Source organism: Colobus angolensis, unplaced genomic scaffold, assembly GCF_000951035.1.
Source record: "Colobus angolensis palliatus isolate OR3802 unplaced genomic scaffold, Cang.pa_1.0 Scaffold622, whole genome shotgun sequence".
Taxonomy (NCBI): Eukaryota; Metazoa; Chordata; class Mammalia; order Primates; family Cercopithecidae; genus Colobus; species Colobus angolensis.
In genome coordinates, this window is record NW_012119844.1 from 615704 (window position 1) to 641455 (window position 25752).

At 34.8% G+C, this 25752-nt stretch overlaps 1 protein-coding gene across 4 annotated transcripts in view; it reads right to left on the minus strand.

The window, feature by feature from the left end:
- CNKSR2 (connector enhancer of kinase suppressor of Ras 2) overlaps positions 1-25752 on the minus strand; it is a 292795-nt gene that overhangs the window by 169928 nt on the left and 97115 nt on the right. For all 4 annotated transcript variants that reach the window (XM_011963747.1, XM_011963746.1, XM_011963749.1 and 1 more), the window contains exons 5-6: positions 20440-20481; positions 1143-1262 (exon numbers count right to left, since the gene is read on the minus strand). In XM_011963747.1, the coding sequence (XP_011819137.1) occupies positions 1143-1262; positions 20440-20481 (162 nt within the window). The remainder of the gene's footprint in view (positions 1-1142; positions 1263-20439; positions 20482-25752) is intronic.

Consider the following 25752-nt stretch of genomic DNA (forward strand, 5'->3'; position numbering starts at 1 on the left):
TAATCAACATTAGATATAACACTTACAGATTACAATGATGGCATGCTATGTCTGATATGCTGATTTTCATCATATTCTTTCCCAGGAAAACACCCATAAAAGCCACAACAGCACTAGGAACTACAGATAACCAGAATTAATTTGCCACATATCCGGAGAAAACTTACTCTCTAGGAGAGATGGCATCAAACTGAAAAATCAGTGGTAGTCAATAAAGGCTTTGCCTTCTGAACAGTTATATAGATGTATGAAAAAGAAAAGCCACAGAAAAAGTTAAACTTGCTTAGAAATCTTAAAGAATATATTATCTTAATTCAATTATTAATGCTAGTTGCCAAGATTTCTATTTTCCAAAAGATCATTACTTGGTAAATTCATATACAAGGAGAAAGTGGAAACACTATAGCACCAAACCAACATGTAATAGTTGTGTAGTAAAGATATTCTCTAGCCAGTTTCTTGTTTTTTGTCTCAATATTAATTTTTATATGCTTTCTTCCTTAAGACTTATTTTTAAAAAAGTCTCTCTCTTGGGTTAAATCTAGAACCAATATACTTTTTAATCAGGTGAACAAAATATAAAACATGATTATATTTATTATTACATAATAAAAAATACAACTCATAGACATCTAGTGTTGGCAATATCCACTTGCTTACTTACCCTTCTAAGAATGAATGTGAGTTATAAAGAATATCAGAGAATATTGTTTAGCTAACCCACCCTAGGGGAAGGAATAACTATTAAAACCAGGACAAACCAAAGTAAAACAAACAAAACAAAGAAACAAAACACCTACTTCATGAGCAGGTAACACTGTGGTGTTTATTATAAAACTCTTAAACTTCCTTTAAACCTAAGGAACTTTGGTGGGGAGGGAGGTGAAAGAATGTAATTGAAGCTAAATGAGTACCAAATTAATTCAGAAGTCACCATTTTCAACTCTCCTTCATTTTCATTTATTTTAATAAAACTTCTTATGCAACACAAACTTCCACTACCATAATTCCTCTAGGAAAAAAATACCAAAATGTTCAGTGTCTGTTGGAATTCATAGATTCCCACATTCAGAGGCTGCTTTGTCCACATCACTAGCTGTCTACTGATGGATGGTGGTTTTGATAAACATAGTATCTCTTACCAGCCCTTCGCTTGGTTTGATGTTTGCTAGTTGAATCACTTCCAGGTGAGCAGACTGTGAAACCAGAGGATCTGATGACAGGGATATGATGTGGTCACAGACTCCAGAAAGAGTTTTACACTGGTAGCACAAAAAGAAAAATAGTTGTGGTAAATACGTGTTGTAAGTAACATATAAATCACCTTTTGTAATAATGTTTTTACAAGGAAAAATAAAAGAAACAGTAGAAGAAAGTAACTGGCATTTTATTCTGTAAAATCTGTACAAAGAAATTCAGGTGAAATGAAAACACATTTACACACAACACACCTATATTCTAAATTATGAATGTAAGAACTATATGCCAAAATATTCATTAGTTATGATTATACTGTTTCTATTATTTGATTTACCATACCTACAAAAAATGATGGTTAAACAAACTTCATCTGAGAACCTCTTGATTACAACCATAAGATTGAACTGAACACTATAAAAAATCTTGACGTCTTTTAATTCATGGTCAGAAAAGTTAAAAAAAGTCTGGCCAAGATCTAGGAAAGATGAATCTTCCAAATATGCTTAACAAACTCTTCCTACTTATTTATCTAGACTTTTCTGCTCAACTTTGTATAAAGTTTCCCACCTCCTCCAGGCAAAATCTCAATCCTGCTTTCTCAGCATTCTATGAACAATCTGAAACTGTGAAACTATTTTATTCTGAATCCCTCTGAGGCAGGTACCGTGCCCTACTCATCTCTGTCTTCTTATCTTTTTTCCTCCACCTCTACCTACCACCTAGATCAGGTAGACAAATCCTAGAAAATACAAAGCATTCAATAAATATTAGTTGAATGAACTGAAGAGCAAATGAGCTTAAACAATTAGTAGAGTGGCTTTACTAAGGACAGAAAGCTAGCGCTTTTGTCAGGATAAATCCATTCATGCTAACTGTATGAAATAATAAATTTAAAATATGTGTTACAGCTATCATGGTATTTTAAGGCTTACAAATGGCAAAATCATGAAGAAAGTGGAATATGAATGAAGAAGCTTGAACTATATTGCCCTAAAATATGCTGGCCCTCAGACGTTTCACAGACTCTCATTGTATTTACTGAAGCCCAGTTTTCATCATTTGAAACTTTTTTTTTTGCTCTAACTATAGGAGGAACTACTATTTTGCAATCAAGGTATTATCATCTATCCATCTCCAACATGTTACATTTGTTCTGTAGCCACTGTTATTAGTCTACTGTGAGGTAGACAGTGTGAACTCAAAATATCTGAGACAAATCTCGGTCAATTTAGGAAGTTTATTTTGCCAAGGTTAAGGACACGCCCATGACACAGCCTCAGTAGGTCCTGATGACATGTACCCATGGTGACTGGAGTACAGGCTTGCTTTTGTCAGTAGGTCCTGATGACATGTACCTATGATGATTGGAGTATAGCTTGCCTTAATTTTAGAGAGACATGAGACATATATCAATATGTGTAAGATGTACATTGCTTCAGTCCTGTAAGGCAGGACAAACTGGAAGCCCCCACTTACAGACAAAAGGTTGCATTCTTTGAGTCTTTGATCAGCCTTCCACTGAATACACAATTTAGTCTGGCTCAGTGAATCTGCATTTTTATATAAGCAAAGAGGGCACAGGAAGCAATCAGATATGCATTTGTCTCAGGTAAGCCTCAGAGGAATGACTTTGAGTTCTGTCTGTCCTTTGTCCACAAGGTATTTCCTTGTGGGCAAATTGTGAGGGAGGTATGTAGCTTCTTATCTTTGTAGCTATCTTATTTAGAAATAAAATGGGAGACAGATTTAACTGACATTGTTCCCAGCTTGACTTTTCCCTTGGCTTAGTGATTTGGGGATCCTGAGATTTATTTTCCCTTCACAACAGTTTCTCCTGTCTGGTCAAGATAATAAGAACTCTCTTTTTATTTACTATGTTCTGTCTTTGGTCCATGGCCTCACTTTGTGCTGGGCTCAGCTTCTTTACACTAAAGAAACTGTCATGCTAAATTTCCCTAATTGTGCTAGTGCTTTTGGCATCTGCTTCTCAAGTCTGTACATTTATTGTGTCTATCAGCCCCTAAAGATAGACACACAGCCTCATGGTACCAATACCCATGGAAAGGACATGGGCTTCATCTGAAGACAGATGTGGGCAATCACCACATTGCCAATGATTGCTGTGTGACTATAAACAAGTTATTTTATATCCTTGAGATTCACCTTCCTCAGATAGAAAATGAAATGAGCTAATAAAGATTACTTTATATGGCTGACAGGCTAAGACATGATAATGCATTAAAAAGAGTCCAATATGGCTCCTATCCAAAAAAGACACCCAATAAATGCTTTTTCCTCCTCTGTTGCTTTCTCAACCCTCAAAATGCTGAAATCCTACTCATGGTATGAATTATCTCATTATTCTTAATTGAATTACCTTGCTGACCATCTTACAATGATCAGTAATTACACTGGTTAGTCTAGCTGCATAGCCATGATGGAGAGTTCACATCTCTTTACTCTCTCTGATGTTCAGGTCTCAATGCTCTTAGATACAATGAAGGTATTTACTCTGAAAAGCTGCTAGGCAAAGTGCCAACAGGAAGATCATTCCCCTGAAATAGGGAACCCTTCAGGGCCAGCTTTGTGGGAGGGTGACTTGTGCAGTTGCACATGGGCCTACACTTGGTTTTATGCTCTGCTGTTGCAGAAATGCTTGGCATTTTCATTTTGCACTAGGTCTCACAAATTATGTGGCCCATCCTGGAATCCCATTCTCTGTATTTTTACAAATTTGTCTTAAAAATATTCATCAGCAGCCATGGAGAAAGGACAGAATGGCAGTACTTAACATATAAAAACTGGCTGCAGTTCAAATTGTATGTTTGACAGGAAGAAAAATACTATGGCAGAATTAAATCTTTTAACTATTCCTTCCCTTCCCTATGTGGTTATATTTTCATTCTTATTTTCTCTTTATCTCAAGTGGGGGAGATAACATTGTGAATGCTGAAAGGTTTCTATACAGGATACTTGGATAGCATGCTAATCTGAAGGGTACGAAGTCAGTATGTTAAAAAGAACCTTTATGGTTTCTACAAATTGAAGCATATTTCAAAAGAGTCCAATATATAAATAGGAAAGTAATGGATGCATATAAATGGTGCTTTCTCTCTCTCTCTCATATATATATATTTCTTACAACATTTAAGGCCTCATATAACACTCTTGCAATGAGCAATAGTAGCTCTCCTATTCAAGCACTGGTAGTTTTATAGAAGTGAGGTGGGAAAAGGAAAGGCAGAAATACCAGACTATAGACATTTTAGGGAAAAGAAAATATCAATGAAATTCATCACATTAAGTTGCAAAAATGTCTTCTCAGCTTCCTCTTGAGTAATTTTGTTTGCCAAACGCTTGCTATGTGCTAGGTGCTGCTAGAAATACAAAAGGTGAGTAAAACACATTGAGTTTACCAGCAAAGCTATCAGGATTTAATAGATTAAAGATCTTAAAAAATAGAATTAGAAAAGAAATCCCATTAGAACTTTGCTTCCTGTTTTAGAGATAGTATACTAGAACCTTTATATTGTAGCATTTGGCACTTAACTAAATAAGGCAATTAGAAGGGGTATAAAATGGCCTTGTTTTACATGCTAATTCTATACTCATTACTGCATCATCCATCACGTTACTGCAGGAAACCACATTAGCAGTACTATAGGAAAGTTCCAGGTAAGTTATTTAACGTATCTTATAAAAGCTGAATTTGGTCAATGCTACTCATTAAGTGAAATCATGTGAGATATTATATTATATAATTTATATTTTAAAACACAATATTATCTATTACTACCTAAACATATTCCAGAAAAAGAAAATTATAAAATAGCAAGAAAAATACATTTTTATTATAATTCAACAACATTATTATTAGATATAATTTGTAGATCACCTACCATGTGTCTGGCACAATGCTAAATACTTCATATTTATTATATCATTTATCCTAATAACAACTTCCTAAAGTAGGTATTATAGCCAGTTTAACAGATGTGAGAAGGAAGCTAAATAAATAGACCAAGGTCATTAACATGGCAGAAAGACTTTAATTCCTAATCATTATTGTGCTAATTCTGTTTCTATGCTTAGCTCTGTACTTCTTTTTTTGATCAATTTCATTTTGTATTGTTTAAAAATCAATGTTTGCATTAGATGGATGTTATATAACATGTTTAAACTACATAGTATAACAAAATATAAGGCAGGCTTGCAAATGTTCTTGCAATTCAGAATGTAGTTTAGATAAGGAATATTAGAACTGAGACTGTGAAAGACATGGCTCTCTGGGAAAACTTAAAGCAATTTTACCAGCAAAAGGACAACTCTATGCTAGCTAGAAGATGACTAGTAACCACTGTTTAAAGAGGATTATTTGCTATTTTTACAATATTCATACCAAGTTATTTTCTTTTTTACTTTATTTTATTTTTGAGATGGAGTCTCGCTGTGTCGCCCAGGCTGGAGTGCAGTGGTGTGATCTTGGCTCACTGCAACCTCCGCCTTCTGGGTTTAAGCAATTCCCTTGTCTCAGCCTCTTGAGTAGCTGGGACTACAGGCGCATGCCACCACACCCGGCTACTTTTTGTATTTTTAGTAGAGACGGGGTTTCACCATATTAGTCAGGCTGGTCTTTAACTCCTGACCTCAGGTGATCCACCTACTTCGGCCTCCCAAAGTGCTGGGATTGCAGGCATGAGCCACCGCGCCCAGTCCCCAAAGTATTTTAAATTATATTTACCTTTATTTCTAAAAATAGAAGAAAACTTGTACCTAAAATTAAAGACTAGTAAATGCTATGCCTTAAATAAAGCTACAGAGAACATGAAATGGAAATAAATGTTTAACTGACTTTCTGGATTCTGTTATAAACTACCCAAGGTGACAAAGGATTAATGACTGAATAACAGTTAACAGACAAGGGTAGCCATGACTTAATCTTTTAAAACTGAAGAGTTTCATATGCTGAATGTTATGGTATTGTGTGATATTTTTCTCAGGTAGTTTATATTAATTTCAAATATGAATATAATACATCATATTCTCAGGCTGAAATGCAAAGTTTTTGTATTCTGTTCTATACTATCTATCTGTGCGCGCACACACACACACATATATACACACTGGTTTACCTAAATATAAGTTTTAAAGGGAAAAAATATCTGAGCAGAGCATATTTAGCATAAAATAAAGCAACATTTTAATGTAGGGATTCAAAAAATAATACCCCACATTAAGACATTAACGAATAATAAGATAGCATTCTTTCATTATGTCTGAATAGATTTCTTTCATTATCTCTGAATTTATCAGATACTTTTAAGATTAATACATGAAGTTTTAGCTATCATTATTTTTTTGAGATGGAGTCTCACTCTGTTGCCCAGGCTGGAGTGCAATGGCGTGATCTCGGCTCACTGCCACCTTCGCCTCCTGGGTTCAAGCTATTCTCCTGCCTCAGCCTCCCGAGTAGCTGGGATTACTGGCGCCTGCCACTACACCCAGCTAATTTTTTTGTATTTTTAGTAGAGATGGGGTTTCACCATGTTGGCCTGGCTGGTCTCGAACTCCTGACCTCATGATTCGCCCACCTCTGCCTCCCAAAGTGCTAAGATTACAGGCGTGAGCCACTGCACCTGGCCAGCTATTGTTTTTTAAAAAAAGAAATGCAGAGTGTTCTAAGTGCAAACAGTGGTAAAAAGCTAAGGGACAGAAAAAAACTCTTACGTCAGTCTGGTAGCCCACTTAGGCACTATTGAGCTACTTAAAGTATTTTTATTTGCTTTTCTAAATAAGTGGGGTACTGTTCACTTATTCTTCCAAGTATACTGGAACAAATGAATAAAAATATCTTCAGAATAAAAAATCGAAAAAATTCATTTGATGCAGGAAAGAACTCAAGGCTGATAAGGTTAAAAAAAGCTTTACAAAAGGAAATTTATACTTTTTGGGTATATACGTATATACAAGGAAGAAGGGTATAAAATATAAAATCAAGATAAATTAAGGAAACAACAGATGGATATACATCTTAAGATGGCAACAGTGATGTGAAAGTTACAATTTAAATACAGTTTAAACAATTCAGGCTTATTAGCAACAGCATGGAAAATAGTAATGAAAGTTATTTTGATAAACAGTGTATACATGTTTAAATATTTATTGATATAATATTTCAATTAAAATGTCTAAAGAATAAAGTATGGGTTTTTTGATTTTGTTTTTTTTTTTTTGAAACGGAGTCTCTCTCTGTCACTAGGGCTGGAGTGCAGTGGTGTGATCTCAGCTCACTGCAACCTCCGCCTCCTGGGTGCAAGCGATTCTCCTGCCTTAGCCTCCCGAGTAGCTAGGACTACAAGTACGCACCACTACGCCCAGCTAATTTTTTGTATTTTTAGTAGAGACGGGGTTTCACCGTGTTGGCCAGGCTGGTCTCGAACTCCTGACCTCGTGATTCGCCCGCCTCAGCCTCCCAAAGTGCTGGGATTACAGGTGTGGGCCACTGTGTCTGGCCAGTATGTTTTTATTTTATTGTTTTATTTGAATGTTAGTATAATTCAGTATTATAAGTTCCGCAATTCTGTGCCAATGTAGGATGACATTTGCATTGTACTGGGGGAACAAGGGAGGCTTTATTTTTTACAAAATATCATACATTTATTCTGATATTAAATTGTGAGAACTCTAAGTATACGTCTCACTAAATATAGTATGTTTAGTATCTTAGTACTTTACAGATCTCTGTTGAGCTAGAAATTTTGCACTCTTATGATGGTTCCCTAACAAGATACAACTGTTGAACAATCATAGGTAACTTTCAAAGAGTAACATTCACAAACAGAATTTAAATTAGTATTTAAAATTATTATTCTATATATAAATTATCTAACACGGGAAGAATTTCTTGTTCATACGAGTACAGAGAATTGAAGGAGAAACAACTTTTTAAACTTGAAAAACTAATGTAATAGAATAAAATTCCAATTTTAACCCAATATTAAAAGTATATTTATATACAGCAAAGATTAAGATTTTCAAATAGCTTCAGAAAGGAAATAGTTGCAAGTAAATAAAGGTCATGTGAACTTCATCCCAGTAAGGCCTGGAAAACTCCTACAGTCCCTTTACATGTCAAACTCTCATGATGGGGAAAAACATAACAAAAATCACCAGCCTTCATTAAGCCATTCATACCTTCAACAATCACTAAATGTCTGTTACATGATTCAAATGCCAACTACTACACTCAAGGATTTCATAGCGTGGGACAGTGTTTCTGCTAATGTATTTGGTTTTGTGCTTAACATCACTGACACTGAGCATGCTGCCTTTGTGTTCCTGATAACAGAAAAGAAGCAACGACCCCTAAGAGCCTATTATGCGTTAAAATTAGTAAGTCAAAATTTATGATCTTAAAAGCATAATTTCCTCCTAATTTCTTACATTTTGCCACATTAAAACTTAAAGGTCCTAAAGTTTATTGACAGTGTTAGTCCTGTTACTACAAGCTTCTAATTACTTAAATCCTTACATTCATAGAATTTTGAGACAGATGATTTGAAATCATTTTGTTCAATCTTCCTGAATGATACTTAGGGATCCATGAGAGGTTAAGTGACATGCACAAGTCACACAACAAAGTTAATGGAAAAGTTAAGACTAAAACCCAGAAGTGCTGATGTTTAGCCAAATGCTCTTTTCACAATGACATGTTGTTGCCTTTAGTCAAAAAAGTCTTTATAATAAATAAGACATGAATCAAATAAGTTACGAGGCAATATAGTACCTTACATTTAAATTCTCAAAAGAATTGTTTTCATATTTATTCTCTGCTGGCTACTAGTCTCTTATTGGCTTTAAAAAATGCATTTTTTGTTTTTGTTCTTTTTGAGTTGAAATTTAAATTAATGATACTGTATTAGGTATCTATAGCTGTGTAACAAATTACTACAAGGTTGGAGGCTTAAAGAAACACACATTCTCTCAGTTTCCATGGCTCAGGAGTCCAGGCACTGGAACCAGTCCCCGGTCTCACAAGGCAGAAACCAAGGTGTCAACCTGGCTGTATTCCTACAGGGAGGTGTAAGTAAGGAAGAATCTGCTTTCAAGTTCATTCAGGTTGTCAGTAGAATTCATTTCCTTGTGGCTGTATGACTGAGGTCCCGACTTTCCTGTTGGCTGTCATCTGGAGATTGTTCTCAATTCCCAGAGGCTGTCCTCGGGTCCTCACTGTGTGACTCCCTCCACAGGCCCTCTCAGAACACGGCAGTTGATTTCTTTAAGGCCAGCAAGAGAATATCTGCCTCCTTTGAATCTTGTTTTAAAGGGCTCACATGATAAGTTCAGGCCCACCAAGATAATCTCCCTTTTAAGTATATTAAAGTCAACTGACAAGAGACCTTGAAATTCCTTCACATTTGCCATAGATCAAAACCTAATCATGAGAGTGAAATTCATCATATTCCCTGGTCTCAACCACACTAAGGAAGAAGGCAATTATATACCAGGGGACAGGAGTCCTGGGGGTCATCTTAGAATACTGTCTACTATGACTGCCAAAGGAAAATTACCAATAGAAAGATATAAAAGAAAGTCACTGAAATTAAATGTCTATAATTTATGACCTTAGAATTAGATTTCGAGGTCATCTATAGAGTCAGCTATAAGTATAGTGAATAAAAGCCTCAGACTGAATAGTAACTTCACCACTTACTAGCTCCAAGATCTGGGGAAAGTTGTTTAATCCTTTTGTGTGCCTCAAGTTTCCTTATGTATATACAGTTGGGATAAAAATAATACTGATCTCACTGTATTGTGAGGATGACTAAATGAAACAATAACTGATATTTATTGAGAGCTTACTATATTCCAAGTATTCTTCTAAGTCATTTACACATATTAACAAATTTAACCCCCATGACCTCCCTAAGAAGGAAACACTGCTATTACCGCTATTGTACAGATGTAGGAATGGAGGCACAAAGATGTTAAAAACTTGCTCAAGGTCACTCAACTTTTAAATGGCAGAGCCAAGTTACAACCAGGCAGTTTTGCTTCAGTTCCTGCTTGCTTAACCACTGTGCTTTCAACATTGTTTGGCACGTAACTATGAAATATTTTAATGCCTAGTAAGCCCAACATCGAGATAATAATACAGCCTAAAAATCGCACTTTAAAATAATAATCAACTAAGAATAAGATCAATGCCAAAACCGTGAGAAAATGTCAGTCCCAAATGTACACCTCCTTTGATGAGCAAGAAGTGGACCCATGACACTTCCAACCTACTTTCAGCTACTTACCTGAAACAATCTGGTATGAATTAAGAGTTGGGACAAGAGGTTCCACCACTACTCTCCCTTCTGATAGGGAAATAGAGTAAGCTGGAAACCAGAATTGGATCTGGGACAATCTCAATTCTATTTATCTGCTGTTTCATAGGCAGGAAACAGAGATAAGCAGACTTGTGGCAGGTTCTGAAGAAGATGAGAGATCACTCATTAGAGGACACACGACTTTCAGGTTCAAGAAAAAGAACAGACTGGACATATTGATAGCTCATCTAAGATGTAGGTTATTAGAAAAATGTTTTGATTTTAGTTTGGATTTTATATTCAAAAAGCAAGAGCGAAGCAGTTCATTACAATTAGATAAGCTTCTGGAAATTTGAGGCACTATAGATACATACATACACACACACACACACACACACATATACATATACACTTTATGGATAAATAGGGAACAAATGGCAGAGACCTGGGAGCGATGTCTTCACTTATAGTTGAGAAATGTGAAGCAGCTATATGTAGTTTTATGGAGGTAAGAGCTAACCACACTGTGTCAGTTATGAGTTTTGTGGCTCTCAGCTCTAAATTCATCCTTTAGTGCTTGCTCTGTGACAATGGATTGGACTCTAAGCATTTATCTTGTACAGTAAGCACAATGTTAAGTTTTTGTCAATAGAGGGCAGTGGAGGGACACTGCAAGGAGAAGAAGTCTTCTAGGTTCCCATGGGCTTTCTTTTATTTTTTCCTGTTCCTATTGCAGGGTCCACTAGCAGTACATGCGTGTGGGGATATCGGTAGTGCTGTGCCCCAGCCGCATGTCTAGATCATGTAGTCCCACAGTGACGTTGCAGCCCCAGCCTGGGCTCAGTGATCACCATCCTGAGGCTATCTCAACATGCTCTCCAGACCTCTTACAGCATCATCCTAACTCTTGCTGTGAACCTTCCCAGCAGCATCACTTGCCTACATCCTTGAAGGCTGTCTTCCACTTGCCTGGCAACTGAGGATAAGCTCTGATCTAGGCAACCCAGTGAAGCTGCAGCCACATCTTCTCAGCCTTGGGAAGGGTGTTCCACTTAAAAGATATCCTTCCTTGGGTACTATTTCTCAGTTGTAGGACATGGTTTAGGGCGTTCTTTACCTGTTCGCAGGTATTTCTTATCATAATTTATAATTATTTATATCAAACTTCCTTTAAGTTACTGTGTGGCTTCTGTTTCCAGACTGATTCAATTACCTTGTTAAAGAAATCTTTACATTGACAGTGACTGTAACTGCACTTTAAAAAAATGTACAGCATTGATTCAGCTATCTCACTACTGGGTATCTACCCAAAGGAAACTAAATCATTATATCAAAATTCACAATAGCAAAGATAAGGAAGTAAATAAGCTAAGTGTCCATCAACAGACTGGATAAAAATGTGATATATATGTGTGTACATATATGTCTCTGTGTGTGTGTGTGTTGTATACACACCATGGAACACTACTCAGCCATAAGTAGTATAAAATCATGTCTTCTGCAGCAACATGGATAGAACTGGAGGCCATTACCTTAAGTGAAATAACTCAGAAAGAGAAAGTCAAATACCACATGTTCTCACGTATAAGTGAGAACTAAAAAAAATGTATACACGTGGACATAGACTGTGAAATGATAAACACTGGGGACTTAGAAGAGTGGAAGGGTGGGAAGGGGTAAGGGGTGAGAAATGACTTAATGGTTACAGTGTACACCATTCAGGTGATGGCTACACTAAAAGCCCAGACTTCATCACTATGTAATATATCCATGTATCAAAACTGAATATGTGCCATCTAACTTTATTTTTACAAATATATAGTGTCCTTGGTCATATATAGAGTGGTCTCAAATAAAGACAGTCCTTCAATTTATCACTTTATGTGGCCATACTGTTTTCTAATGATCTTATGAATTTGTCATCTAAGAATTATGGCATTTAGACCTTAAAAGTCACAGATACTCCAAGGCCTCAACTTAGTCAGAAAGGCTAACTTAGCTTGTTTACAGCTAGTAAATGCCAGAATGGGGTCAGGACACCTATCCTTTTAACTCTCAGATTGGTGCTCTTTCTACTATATTATTCTACCTCACTTGACTCTCCAACAAAAATGAATATTACTGTGAGGACAAGAATTGTACTCTCAGAGTCAGTATGAATATGAAAGCATTTTGCAATGCATAATGTGTTCAGCAAATGTAATGTTAGCAAGAACACCTATATAAATAAATATACTGCCTTATAAAATGTCTATCTAAATCATAATCAGAAACAGTAAAACCAGATTATTTTAATTCTTCACATAGGCCACACACATTTTCTCTTTGTCCCAGGAAAGACAAACATTTTCCACCTCTATCATGTTATATCTGGATTTCTCCTTTTTCCTTTCCTGCATGAAGCATCACTGTGGAGAATTTATAGTTAAAATAATTTGCAATGCAATTAACCACCAAAGTGTCAAAATCTGAAAATAATGTAATATAACACCAAAGAGTCCAATGCCTATTTCAGCAATATTGTTAGCACATTTCTTCAGGCTGACCGCAAAGATAATAAAGGGGGCTGAGATAGAAGGGTCACCTTAACTTCAAAAACATAAAGAAGCATCTTAACTTTTTTCATCTATAAAACTCAGTATTAGAGTTGATGTTTTAGTGAAACTGACTATAATTTACATGTTCAAATGCTACAGTTACCACCAAAATCTCAACCATACTGAAAAAAATTCAGTTTGCATTTGGACCAAGATCATAGCTTTTAGAAGAGTCTGGGCTACAACTGGCAAAAGCTGCCTCATCACAGCATCAGAGACCTCCTGAAGTCCAGTTAAAATTATCTTTAGGGATTTTTAAGTCACTAGAGTGCCACTGTTTTCAAGAAATCTCTAAAGATAAGATATTAACATTAATATGATCACTTTTATTTCATGGTGGGGCATGCTGCTGCCTTAGTACTTAAACATATTCTCAAGGTTTTGATCCATCAGAATAGAAAAGCTACACTTCTATAAATGATATGATATAGATGTCCGGGCAAAGACTAAAATGAGCCCTTTACTTTCTCCTCCATGCTCCTCTCTTACATCTAACTGTTGGCTCTATGCAGTTTAAGCTATTTCTAGTCTGGATAGCACAGAAGACATAATAATCTCACTACAGATGGAGTTTAAGGGCAAGGAATTCATAAATTTAAAGAAAGGAAAAAATTACACAGAATGTTTATGAAATAAAACAAATACTTAACACGCCAAAATAAGCCTAATTCATGATCAAACCTAAATAACAAAACAAAAAAATAGCTTGGAGGAAAAAAAAAGAGAGACAGAAAGAAGAGAAGAAAGCATTCCTGAGAATGTTCTGTAAACTGTAAAGTACTATATAATTAGAAGATAATATATTAACACTAAAATAATAAAATAGGTATTTGCTATATTTATTATATTTACAAAAACAATGGGGTAAAATGCTAAAATACAAAGTGCCATATACAAGGTCATACCTTTGGCTAATGTAAAAGGTGTTTTTGAGCTCAGAACAATCTGATTTAAACAATGTGACCTTAATGACTATGCCTGGCCTGGGATTTCCATGAGTTTAATCAAAGCCGACAAGTGTTCCAGGCTCACCAATGAGAGTGGCAGGGCAGAGACAAGCAGAGGAAGTCTGCTAAAACACAAGCTCTGAAATGACTTCTCAGGAGATCTTATCACTCCAGACTCAAAGGCTGTACTGAAAGGCAGGAGTGAGGAGTAAGTAGAGTAGAGAACTGAAAATTCCAGATTCTCTGTAACTCATTTATTATATAAAACAAGGATCTGCACAGAGCAAAACAGATGGGCTCCAAACTGCCAGAGAAAGTGTAATCCAGAACAAAACCTAACTGGGAGGAAAAGATCAGATCAATAGAAGTGAAACATAACATTATTTATCTTTAGTTGATAATCACTGAGATATATACTACATTGATTATCTGTATTGCCTTTTGTCCTTTATGGTTGTATTCTATTGTCTGTTCCATTACACTTAATGGCAAATTCCAAGGAAACCCAAGCTGTTCAGTCTCCTTTTATTCATTCTCACACTTCATATTAACAGACATCCCCGCCCAACACTGCAACCAATCTCCCTTCCCACCACGGATTTTGGTCTTCACAGCCTACTTCTTTCTGATTTTAAGCAGGAAGACTCTCTCCAATTTTAAAGGTGAGGAAAGTGAACGAAAATCTAGCCTAAGGATTGTCCAAGTCCCTTCTGACCAGTTCAATATATGCAACATAAAATAATCCATTAAAAGCAATCAGAATTCTAACTATACTGGAATAAATACATACTTTTATACTTTTTCATTATGAAAGAAATGCAAATTAATTGAAAAAAAATTGGGAAGATACATGCTTTCTCCATGGTTCATTTTCTGCTTCCATGTTGTTAGTTTAATGTACTATTTTCTTAGTTCATTTTGCTCTCAGTTTATAGTGACCTTACCTTCTTTATAGTATGGTATTCTTTTTTAACACAGGTAATATCTTTTGGCTCATACTGAAAACATTAAACAAGTGTTCATAATAAACCTACTCCATGTGGAAGGATTTTCTTCTAATATATTAGAGGATACTTCCTCTACTCTTTCCCATTCTTTTTCTTTACTCATCCTTAAATACAGATCTATTTCAGGGAAAGACACACCACCTCACAACCTCAGCTCTCTCAGTTTGCTCACGTGTTGAAAGGCACTCTGACGCTTGTACAGGTTGAGTATCTCTAATCCGAAAATCAGAAACTTTTTGAGCACTCACATGATGCTCAAAAGGAAACACTCATTGGAGCATTTTGGTTTAGTATTTTCAGATTAGTGACACTCAACTGTTAAGTATATCATGCAAATATTCCCAAATCCAAAAAAATCTGAAATCCGAAACAGTTCTAATCTCAAGCATTTCAGATAAGGGACACTCAACTTGTACCGCCTTGTGGAATTCCTGGGCTATAACAAGTTTTCATAAGTGATAAGTTCTCCTTCCTCTTGAAAACTGCCTTCCTTATCCTCTGGACAAAATAAAGATTTAGGGGTAGGGTTTAGGCTAAGACAGTTGATGTTCTAGTGCCTATCTCAAGCTACTATAATCTCTATTCAGTAATCTGGGGTCTCCTTGTTCCTTCTAAACGGCAGCCATCACTGGGGATGTTCTAAAAACCTATTTAACTCACAGTCCAATGTACTAAAGTGAAGAGGTTCCTAAGAACTATTAATATATTACATAGGATTCTAAATCTGCCTGGCATTAGAAAGATTTCAGCCATGTTCTTTAGGTTAGTCAGTGGTTGGCTACTAGCACTGTTTTCACTCCTTACCCATTTGAAACTCTTACTCATTTGTTAAAAATACTTATTTTTTTAGAAAAGATTTCTGGGTACATAGTAGGTATGCATTAGGTATTTATGGAGTACATTAGATATTTGGATACAGGCATACAATGTGTAATAATTACATCAGGGTAAATGGGGGTATCCATCACCTCAAGCATTTATCATTTCTTTGTGTTATGAACATTCCAGTAATACTCCCTCAGTTACTCTAAAATGTACAACAAATTATTGCTGACTGTAGTCACTCTGTTGTGCTATCAAGTAGTAGATCTAATTCATTGTATCTAACTATAAAATACTCATTTTTAACCTAGATTTTGGGCTGCTATTCAGGCATTTCTACAGATATTTTAGTACTTATTTTTCTGATTAACACATACTTGTTATGCCATATTTAACCATTATACAAACACATAATTTAAAGTTAATGCCCCTGAAATTTATCCTATTCCTTGCAAAGGCAACCAACATTAAGTCTATTGCATAGTTCTTCAAATTATTTTCTTCACTATAAATACACTGCTTTTTTACACAAATGTTATGCTATATCTACTGTTTTGAAGCTTGCTTTTGTGAGTTATGCAAATCTTGATGTCAATCACTATCAGGATACTTTATGTGATCCAAAATACTTTAACATTTGGATTGCCACTTAGAGGCACTTCATTGTACTAGACTGCCCACTCAGCCCACTTTTTCTCCAGCTACTGCTGTGGTAATCTGCTTCGCTTCAGTTGTACTACCTTTGCCTTCTGTCTTAGAGGTCTCTGGTACCTCCAAACACCTGGTAGTGTGAGAGTTAACACCCCAAGGAACAAACTTTGACCAATGGGATAATTGGATTAGTGCCAGCAGATACATTCTCCCTCTTCAATCTTTGTCAGGCAGGTTGGACAATTCTGAGGCACATTCTACAGGGCTTCTCAGAAGGTCCTGATGGGATCGAACTTCAGTTCCCTATAGTGGTGAACAATTCTAGAATCCATATTGATTCTCCTTCCCAGTGTCTCTTCTGTGCCTTGGGATAACTAAATCAACATAAACTATCTGCATTCAAGCCTTTGTTGTAGTCTCTGTTTTCCAGAAAGAACCCAGGCTAAGATGCTCATATAGAATACATATTAATTCATCTTTGAAAAGGAGCCATTATAAATCATATTGTACTTAGAATATTCGAGTATCATAGAAACAAGGAAAACATTAAAAATAACTCACAATTTCATCCTAAACAAGCTATATAGAAACTCAGGCTTTTGATTTTCTGGTGCATATAAAAAGGAGAGAAAGAGGAAATTAAAAACCCTAAATAGGCCGGGTGCGGTGGCTCATGCCTGTAATCCCAGCACTTTGGGAGGCCGAGGTGGGTGGGTCACAAGGTCAGGAGATCCAGACCATACTGGCTAACAGGGTGAAACCCCGTCTCTACTAAAAAATACAAAAAAATTAGCCGGGCGTGGTGGCAGGCGCCTGTAGTCCCAGCTACTCGGGAGGTTGAGGCAGGAGAACGGCGTGAACCTGGGAGATGGAACTCGCAGTGAGCCGAGATCATGCCACTGTACTCCAGCCTGGGCGTATAAGCTCCAGCTTGAGCAAGATTGTCTCAAAAAAAAGAAACCCAACCAACAACAACAAAAAACCTAAATAATGAGATATAACCTAAATAAATAAATAAATAAATACTAGAAAGAGGACTACCAGATTATAAAGCTCTGTCTAGAAAATTTACTGATTTATCTTCTCCTAGCAACAATCATTCATGAAAGATATTAATATCCCTATTTTACATAATTAGAACAAACTCTCAAGAACATCACTTGATTCAGCTCACCGAGATAGAAAACGGTAGAATTAGGATTCAGACACAGGTTTTTAGACTCAAAGTTATTTCTTCTACACTATAGAGATCTGGAAAGATACTTGTTCTAGAAATTTTCTTTAGCATCATATACTAAGTGGTACTGTATACTATTTTATTATTCCAAAAAATTATTCTTGTGAGAAAAGTAATATACAAGTATACATACATCCTTTTAGTAAAGGCTGGGTAATCTTTGTATAAAACGGTCAGGATGGGAAGTAGAAGAATAACATGAAAAGACAAGTGCTGTCTGAGATGAACTGATTTGGTTAATGCCATTCACTGTTGCCATCATCATCAGACAGGATTTTTAAATTCTCACTAGTTGGAATACAAAATTGCCAAGGTAAACATATGGCATTCATTTCTAAACTCCTTCAGTACTATTTACACTGCTACTTATTTCTAATAGCAAGTAGCCCAGAATCTGACTTTTGGGAAAGATAAGTCAATATGAGTCAATTATTAGGAATTTATTTAAGAAACTAAAAATTACTTATTATTTTAAAATTATTTAAAGTTAAAAATATTTAGTGATTAAGAACTTTTAAAATTTGGCTATTACTTATTATGGTTTTTATTTAATAAAATTTCAATCATCATTTTATAACCCCAAAGACATTTTTCCTTAGTCTAATTAATTAAAATGATATTTAAGATCTTTAGTACAAGAGAAATCCCACAGTGTTTCTTTCATCATTTAAATTTATTTCTGTTATTCTGTCATATGGTGGAATCTGAAATTTCCTCAGAAATAAAATTTCATATTTTTTACAGTTCTCTAGAGATTCTTTTTCTATAAATTATTTACATGTCCTTTGTTGATATCTGAATATTGATCACAAATGTGCATTTGTAACTGGAACTATTCCTCCACAGAAAAGGCTACATCAACAGATGTAAAAATATATACCATACATAAATTAATTGAGAAAAACAAGGCAAAAAGAAATCATGTATATAAATTAGAGCCAAGAATGAAGCCAAATACAAAACAAATACCATGAGATGCACTTGTCCATTATGAGCCACAAATTTTAATCTTAAGTTCGTAGCAGCCAATGCATAAAGAAAAGTACAGCTCTTTTTGGTACTAACATCAGGGAGAGATTACTCCTGAGAAATCTGATAAAGAAAAAAATGTTAACACACACTGGCCTCAATAACAGCCTTGAAGTAAACACAAAGAAGAACCCACAGCAGTGTACCAAAGTCGAATTCATTAAATTCAATACTTCAGAAAGAACAGTCATTGTCACAGAAAATTCAACGCCAAAGAAACATTCATTCACAGAAAATAAAATGTAGGTGGGAAAGGCTCTGTGCATGCTCCTTAGTTATTGACAAAATAGGCACAGCTAGACAGTAGCCCTGGGTTTCATGGGAAAAAAGATAGTACAATTTGTAAAGCCTCAGGGAACTAGAATTGGTAGCAACTGCCAGATCTGGAAAGGGCATGGGCTTTGGTATGAGATTCTGTGTTCAAACTGAATAGTTGAACAACTTAATATTTGTGACCCTTAGTTCCACCATCTGCAAAAGTAGGAATAAATGAGAGAATACACTTATAGAAACTAAGCTAATACTTGAAATATATAGGCCCTAAATAAATATTAGTGTCTTTCTATTCTCCAGGCCCTACAGGTAGATCGACATGAGGGAGTTGTAATTATTTTCCCTCCTAGACTAATAAGGAGAAAAGTACATTAATTATCCACTCCTGAGACTATTCTTATAAACCACAAAGGGCATCCCTACTGCACAATGAGGGGGAAGGATTAGCAGAGGATTATTCAGTACCATTTCTATAGTAGATAACAAAAAAGGAATAGGGATGCTGTACCGCTGATATTCTGATTTCCCTCCATACATACATTCAGATGTTTTAAAAGTATTTACTTTTCTAAATACAAAATAGTATTCTTTTATAAATATTCAAACACTTCAGAAACATAAAACTTATAAACTGATATTAGGAATAAATGAGGCAAATGTCCTTTTACAGAGATATGAATTTTCACCGCCTAGTACCTGGGAGATACAGAAATGACATGATTTCACACACACCAGAGGTGAAGAAGTTATTAGGACAAACCAGCATTGACCAAGAAATGCATTTACAAATAAAAGTGGCCAACTGTTCATTAAGAAGACAGGAGATGGCCTTTCCACAAAGTAAAATGTATGCATAGACCATTTCTAGTAATAAAATATATGTAAAGTCATTAACTGATTCAAAAATATTGCCATATTACCATTTGAAAGGTTGTCTGATAAGTATAGAATTGGAGCAAAGGAAATTTGATTTTTTTAATAAAGTATTTCATCCAAATGATGACAGAGATGAATTACCCATTATAGAACAGAATACCTTTCTCTGATCTTTTTTTTGTAATAGATGAACAGTGAAAGAAATTCTCATTTCAAATTCTCCTTGCTCTACATTATTAATTTTTTATTACATTCCAACCTTGCTATATATTACAATTTAAAAATATTGTATCTTTTTTTCCTATTAGGTACAATAGAATGGTTATAACTAACGTTAATTTGTTATGCTTTGATTCTTTTGTAGATTTCCTATAAAAATACACTTAACTGATATGGTCAGTAGATTTTTTTCTTATGGTTCACTTCTTCTAGTTGATCAAGGAAATATTCTCTAATAAAGATTAAAATAAATCCAAGTGTACTCACCACGTGAAGAATTTTATTCTCTGTTTCATACACAGTACAATCCTGAAAAAAAGAACCATACACTTTAGATTCAAAATATCAAGCATTGTTTTAAAAATATTTTCTTAGAAATTACACTATAATTTTTAAAGTCTTAACAATTCAAGTAAAAGCAAAAATAATAGGAAAAATCTGGGATGCTATATACCAAAATATTAATAATGGTTAGCTCTGATGGTCACTAACAGAGGATATCCTTATTTTTGCTTAACTGTATATTCTAATTTTACTACCTTTAAACACATACTAAAAGATAATATACATTAAGTAGACTTTTAAAAACAAATATTGAAAAAATATTGTAATCATTTTCTATCTAAGCTTTTACACATGATAAATGTATTTTGTTGAAATGTCCCTAACATTTCAAATACTAATTTATTATAGATTAGAACATTAAAAAACACACTAACATTTATGTCAATAGACCTATCAAAATCTCAAATAATTTTATATTTTTAACTATTGCAAGCTATTAAATATACTTTACAGTACACATTTAAAATTAATACATCTACTAATAATAATTACCCAGTTCATAGTTCTCACCTAAATTTAAGTCCCAGGAATTACAAAAAATTCTTTCAAAAGCCACCATGGTCTTTTTTTTTAACCAGCAATTACTGGATATACAATAAGCAGCAATACAACAAACTGATCTTTGCTTAGAGACAATGTTTCTATGGCACAGTTTCCTCATGAAATTTACAAAACGGGCATATTGGTAGCAACCCAATAAGACTGTTGTAAGAATTAAGTGACAAAATGAGATAAATCAATAGAATCTGACATACATTAAGTGATAAATACATTTTAACCATGTATTAGTGTCACTATTTTAGTTTTTGTTTTTTTGGAGACAGAGTTTTGCTCTTGTTGCCCAGGCTGGAGTGCAATGGCGCAATGTCGGTTCACAGCAACCTCTGCCTCCTGGGTTCAAGTGATTCTCCTGCCTCAGCCTCCCGAGTAGCTGGGATTACAGGCACGTGTCACCATGTCCCACTAATTTTGTGTATTTTTAGTAGAGACAGGGTTTCTCCATGTTGGTCAGGCTGGTCTCAAACTCCCAACCTCAGGTGATCGGCCCGCCTCGGCCTCCCAAAGTGCTGGGATTACAGGTGTGAGCCACCGCGCCTGGCCATCACTATTTCAACTTTAAAAAACTAACTTTACTTCAAAAAATAAAATTATTATTTGGCTAATTTTGAAAAAACAAACAAACCCATTTCTACAGTACTGAATATTTTAAGAAATGATATTCCAGTTCATTTTTTCCTGAATTTAATTTTAACAAAAAGGAATGTTGTTCAACAGAATTTTTGATAATGCAACTTCACCATAATGCCTTGTCAGAAGAAATACATACTCAGATCAGGGGCAAAGGTTTATAAATAAAACTTAAGTATATTTTACAAATTCAAAGAAATACTTAAGATTTGGGTCTTGTCTTTCTGAAGGACTCATATGCCAAAGGAGAGATAATCTGGGAAAAATTGGTAAGTTGCCCAGTTTCTGCATGCTGCTTCTATAGCTTGCTTCAGCTGCTATGTATGCAAATTCCATTATTTGCCTACCTTCCCAGAATCAGAGGGTATGACTAAACATTCAAAGGGATTCACTTCAAGGAAAAAAGTAAGTATGATCCGAATGTATACTCTAGTAGTGGATAATAATCATACAGAAAGTAACTATTTCAAGTATCTTTAAAATATAAAAATTTACTAGCACATTCCTAGTGTGATCCAACAAAAAGAACTGTTAAAATAATCTTAAACTGTTTTCAGTAATCATATGATGGTAGATGGCAGTGTTGTGATTATTGTCATGCGGAATCTGTTGTGTGTGCTTTATAAGATGAATAACTGAACAATTATATGACTGCCATTCTATCACTCCAGTGTCATTGTTAAGTATTTTTAGCATGGGATAAAGCAGACACATATATAAGATTGAAGAAGTTAAATAACATGCTGGAGCCTCTTGAAGTATTATCTATGTAGATACATATATACATGTATGCATGTATTTCTTAGCTCTGCAACCTGAAAAGGCATAGGAACAATGACCAAGCTAGTAATGATACACTTCCCAGAGTTTATAGTCTGAAAACCACATTTCCCAAGCTTTCTTGGAAAATGGCTGATTTGAGATCTGGAATAGGAAACGTACAAGATGAGCTTGGATTATACTGTGATACAAGACAGAAGGAAGTTATCAAAGACTACTAGGAGTAGCCTATCAAGACTACTACTACACAGGAGTTGACTCTTGTGTTAGTAGGACTCAGGACTCAACATGAAGAGATTCCCCCTGGCCAAACATGAAACAATCTGACCATCTAAAAGGATAATAACTGCAATGGATGGAAACACAATAAATAGTATTAAATATATGTTTGATGCTATACTAATATTACATTTTAAATATGCTACCTATACCTAAATATAGTTAGTAATATTTAAATAATGTTGAATATATTAATTAGACAATATAAAATAGACATATTTTTCGCCTTGATTCAGCAAATATTAATCAACCATACTAGAGATAAAAGGATGAATAAAACATGGTCCCTGACTTAGAGAAGGGCTGTTCAGGGAGATAGGAATTCACACAAATAAGTTAAAACACAGAATTTCAAAGTATTCATGCTGTTTTAAGTGTTTTTAACTTTAGAAGTATAAATGATACACAATTACACAAATCAATAGATAAAAGGCAAATTATTTAAAATTTCAAGATATTAATATATTTTTATTAAAATTCAACAGGAAATCAAATTCAACGTATAGTATACTGGATTGTACTATACGTTGCTCTAGTCAAATTTCAAACTTTTTAAGAAGTTCTACCAGCTGCGGGTTAGTGACAGAATGACATCTGTGATCCTAGATTTAAGATTATTTGAAGAACAAAATATTGGTGCACACTCAACTATTTTGACATGACCCTGCAAGACAAAGTTTAAGGGAGATATATGAGGTGATTGAGGTGGTCAAGTTTTTCTAGCAGTCCAAAAAAATGTCACATATAAATATTAAAATTAAGAACTTACTATTTAAAATAAACAAAACTAAATGATTGTAAAATGAATTTAAATAAATTTCAAATAATGTTTTTGATAAGTCTGCAGCACTTATGTATTATTAAAGTTATTAAAGTTTAAATCTGCATTAAGAGATTTGGGATACTCTTGATTAGTGTAACAAAGGCACAATTATGGGAGCTAGAGGAGCAGAGGAGGAAGAAACTAAACTCTGCGTTAAAACAAATCAAGAAAGGTGGCTTTTAACTGGGTCTTGGAAACAGTGGGTCTTCAGAAAGAGAAAATAATGGCATCATTGCAAAAGCAATCAATGTAACTATACTCAATTAAGCTACTATAGTAATTTTCAGATTTTACTTCTGCATTAAGAATCATTTGAGGGGTGGGTTAAAATGCAGATTCCCAGAAGTACAGATCTAGTTGATTCAGAGTGAGGCCTCCAAGATGATATTTATAAAGATGGTATTTTGAGAAACACTTGATCTATTTTATAGGATTATCATGTGATACAGGAACACCAAAGTTATCCCAAAATTATCAAATATATAGAATTCATAAACTGGTAACCTTTTTATAACATTATCTGCCAGCTCACTCCAAATAGTTCTCAGATCCACAGAATTGTATGTTTGATTACACTTTCCCCCAATTTATTGATCATTTTTTCCTATTAAACATATTTCTTTCTTCAACAGCTTACTATGTTGAACAGTTGCTTCTACTTGTTTGTATCTCTATCTTCTTTCAGCAAGATCGGCTTGTCAGTTATTGAAACCCAGAGGCTTTCCACAAAGGGTGAGGATGCAGCATATTAAAAATAAAAGCCAGGCACAGTGGTTCTTGCCTGTAATCCCAGCACTTTGGGAGGCCTAGGTGGGCGGATCGCTTGAGGCTAGGAGTTTAAGACTAGCCTGGTCAACATGGTGAAACCCCATCTCCACTAAAAATACAAAAATTAGCTGGGTGTGGTGGCACATGCCTGTAATCCCAGCTACTCGGAAGGCTGAGGTAGGAGAATCGCTTGAACCTGAGAGGTAGAGGTGGCAGTTAGCCAAGATCGCACCACTGCACTCCAGCCTGGGTGTCAGAGCGAGACTCTGTCTCAAAAAAAAAAAAAAAAGAACAACAAAACCAGAGAGAATGCATATTAACCTGCTACTTTATATTAGGGAAAAGAATAGAAACTAAATGACTATGTTATATTTTGTTAAGCTGTAATTTTATGGCATTCATTTTATCATGCTAAATATTTAAACAGCTCTAGGTACTTTGGGAGGTTTATTTATTAGTAAGTTACTTCCATCAACAGGTGATTTTAAAATACTTGCTTCTAAAGTATGGGTTTTATTAATACTTGGGGCCAAATCCTTTCCCAAAAGATATCTCAAGTTTTAAAGAGAAAATAGCATTGCATATGGATAAATCTATACTTTACAAACCTATTCATGCTGTGGAAAGGTACACCTCTGACATTCTAGTTATTTTTAGGTTAGAATTAAATTTAGATTTTAAAGACTGGATTTACAGCCACGATACTATATACTCCCAGGAATTCTCTTCAGTAGCTCAAGCTTTTATTGTACATGCAAAAAAAAAAAAAAAAAAAAATTCATTTCTTCTTTATCCTTTTCCATATAATGCTTCTACAAACTATGTGATGCATTTACATGAACCAAATTCCTAATGAGAAAATATTCACAAAAATGAGGTGTGTTTCTTGAATTTTGATCACTAAGTATGCACAGAAACATCCTCCCACAGACGAGCTATACACCCACACAGGATCATAATGTTATCCTTTCTGTGAAACAACGATGCAATTGCTATACTGAGCAGAATAACAGAACAATTTTTACTCCTACATATTGCCACTGATGTTCCATACTTTGTCAACAAGTTTTAAGCACCTGGTGGGTCACAATGCTCAGAACAAGTAATATTTCTCATCAACTGTATATTATAATCATAAGAACAGTGCATATGTTATTAATAGTAAATATATAAGAGAGATAGTGAAGGGAAATAGTGTATATCTCTAATAATATCATTATATTTCGTGAAATTTTATAAATGCCATAAATTTCCATGTCTTATTTTTGTGTATATATTGTATTCTTTTACAAATAATATAAAATATTGTTTTACTTAGAAGTAATATATAAATAATCCATCTATGTAAACCTTTGATAATGGTACTTTCATACTCAACACTTCAACATATTCTATTA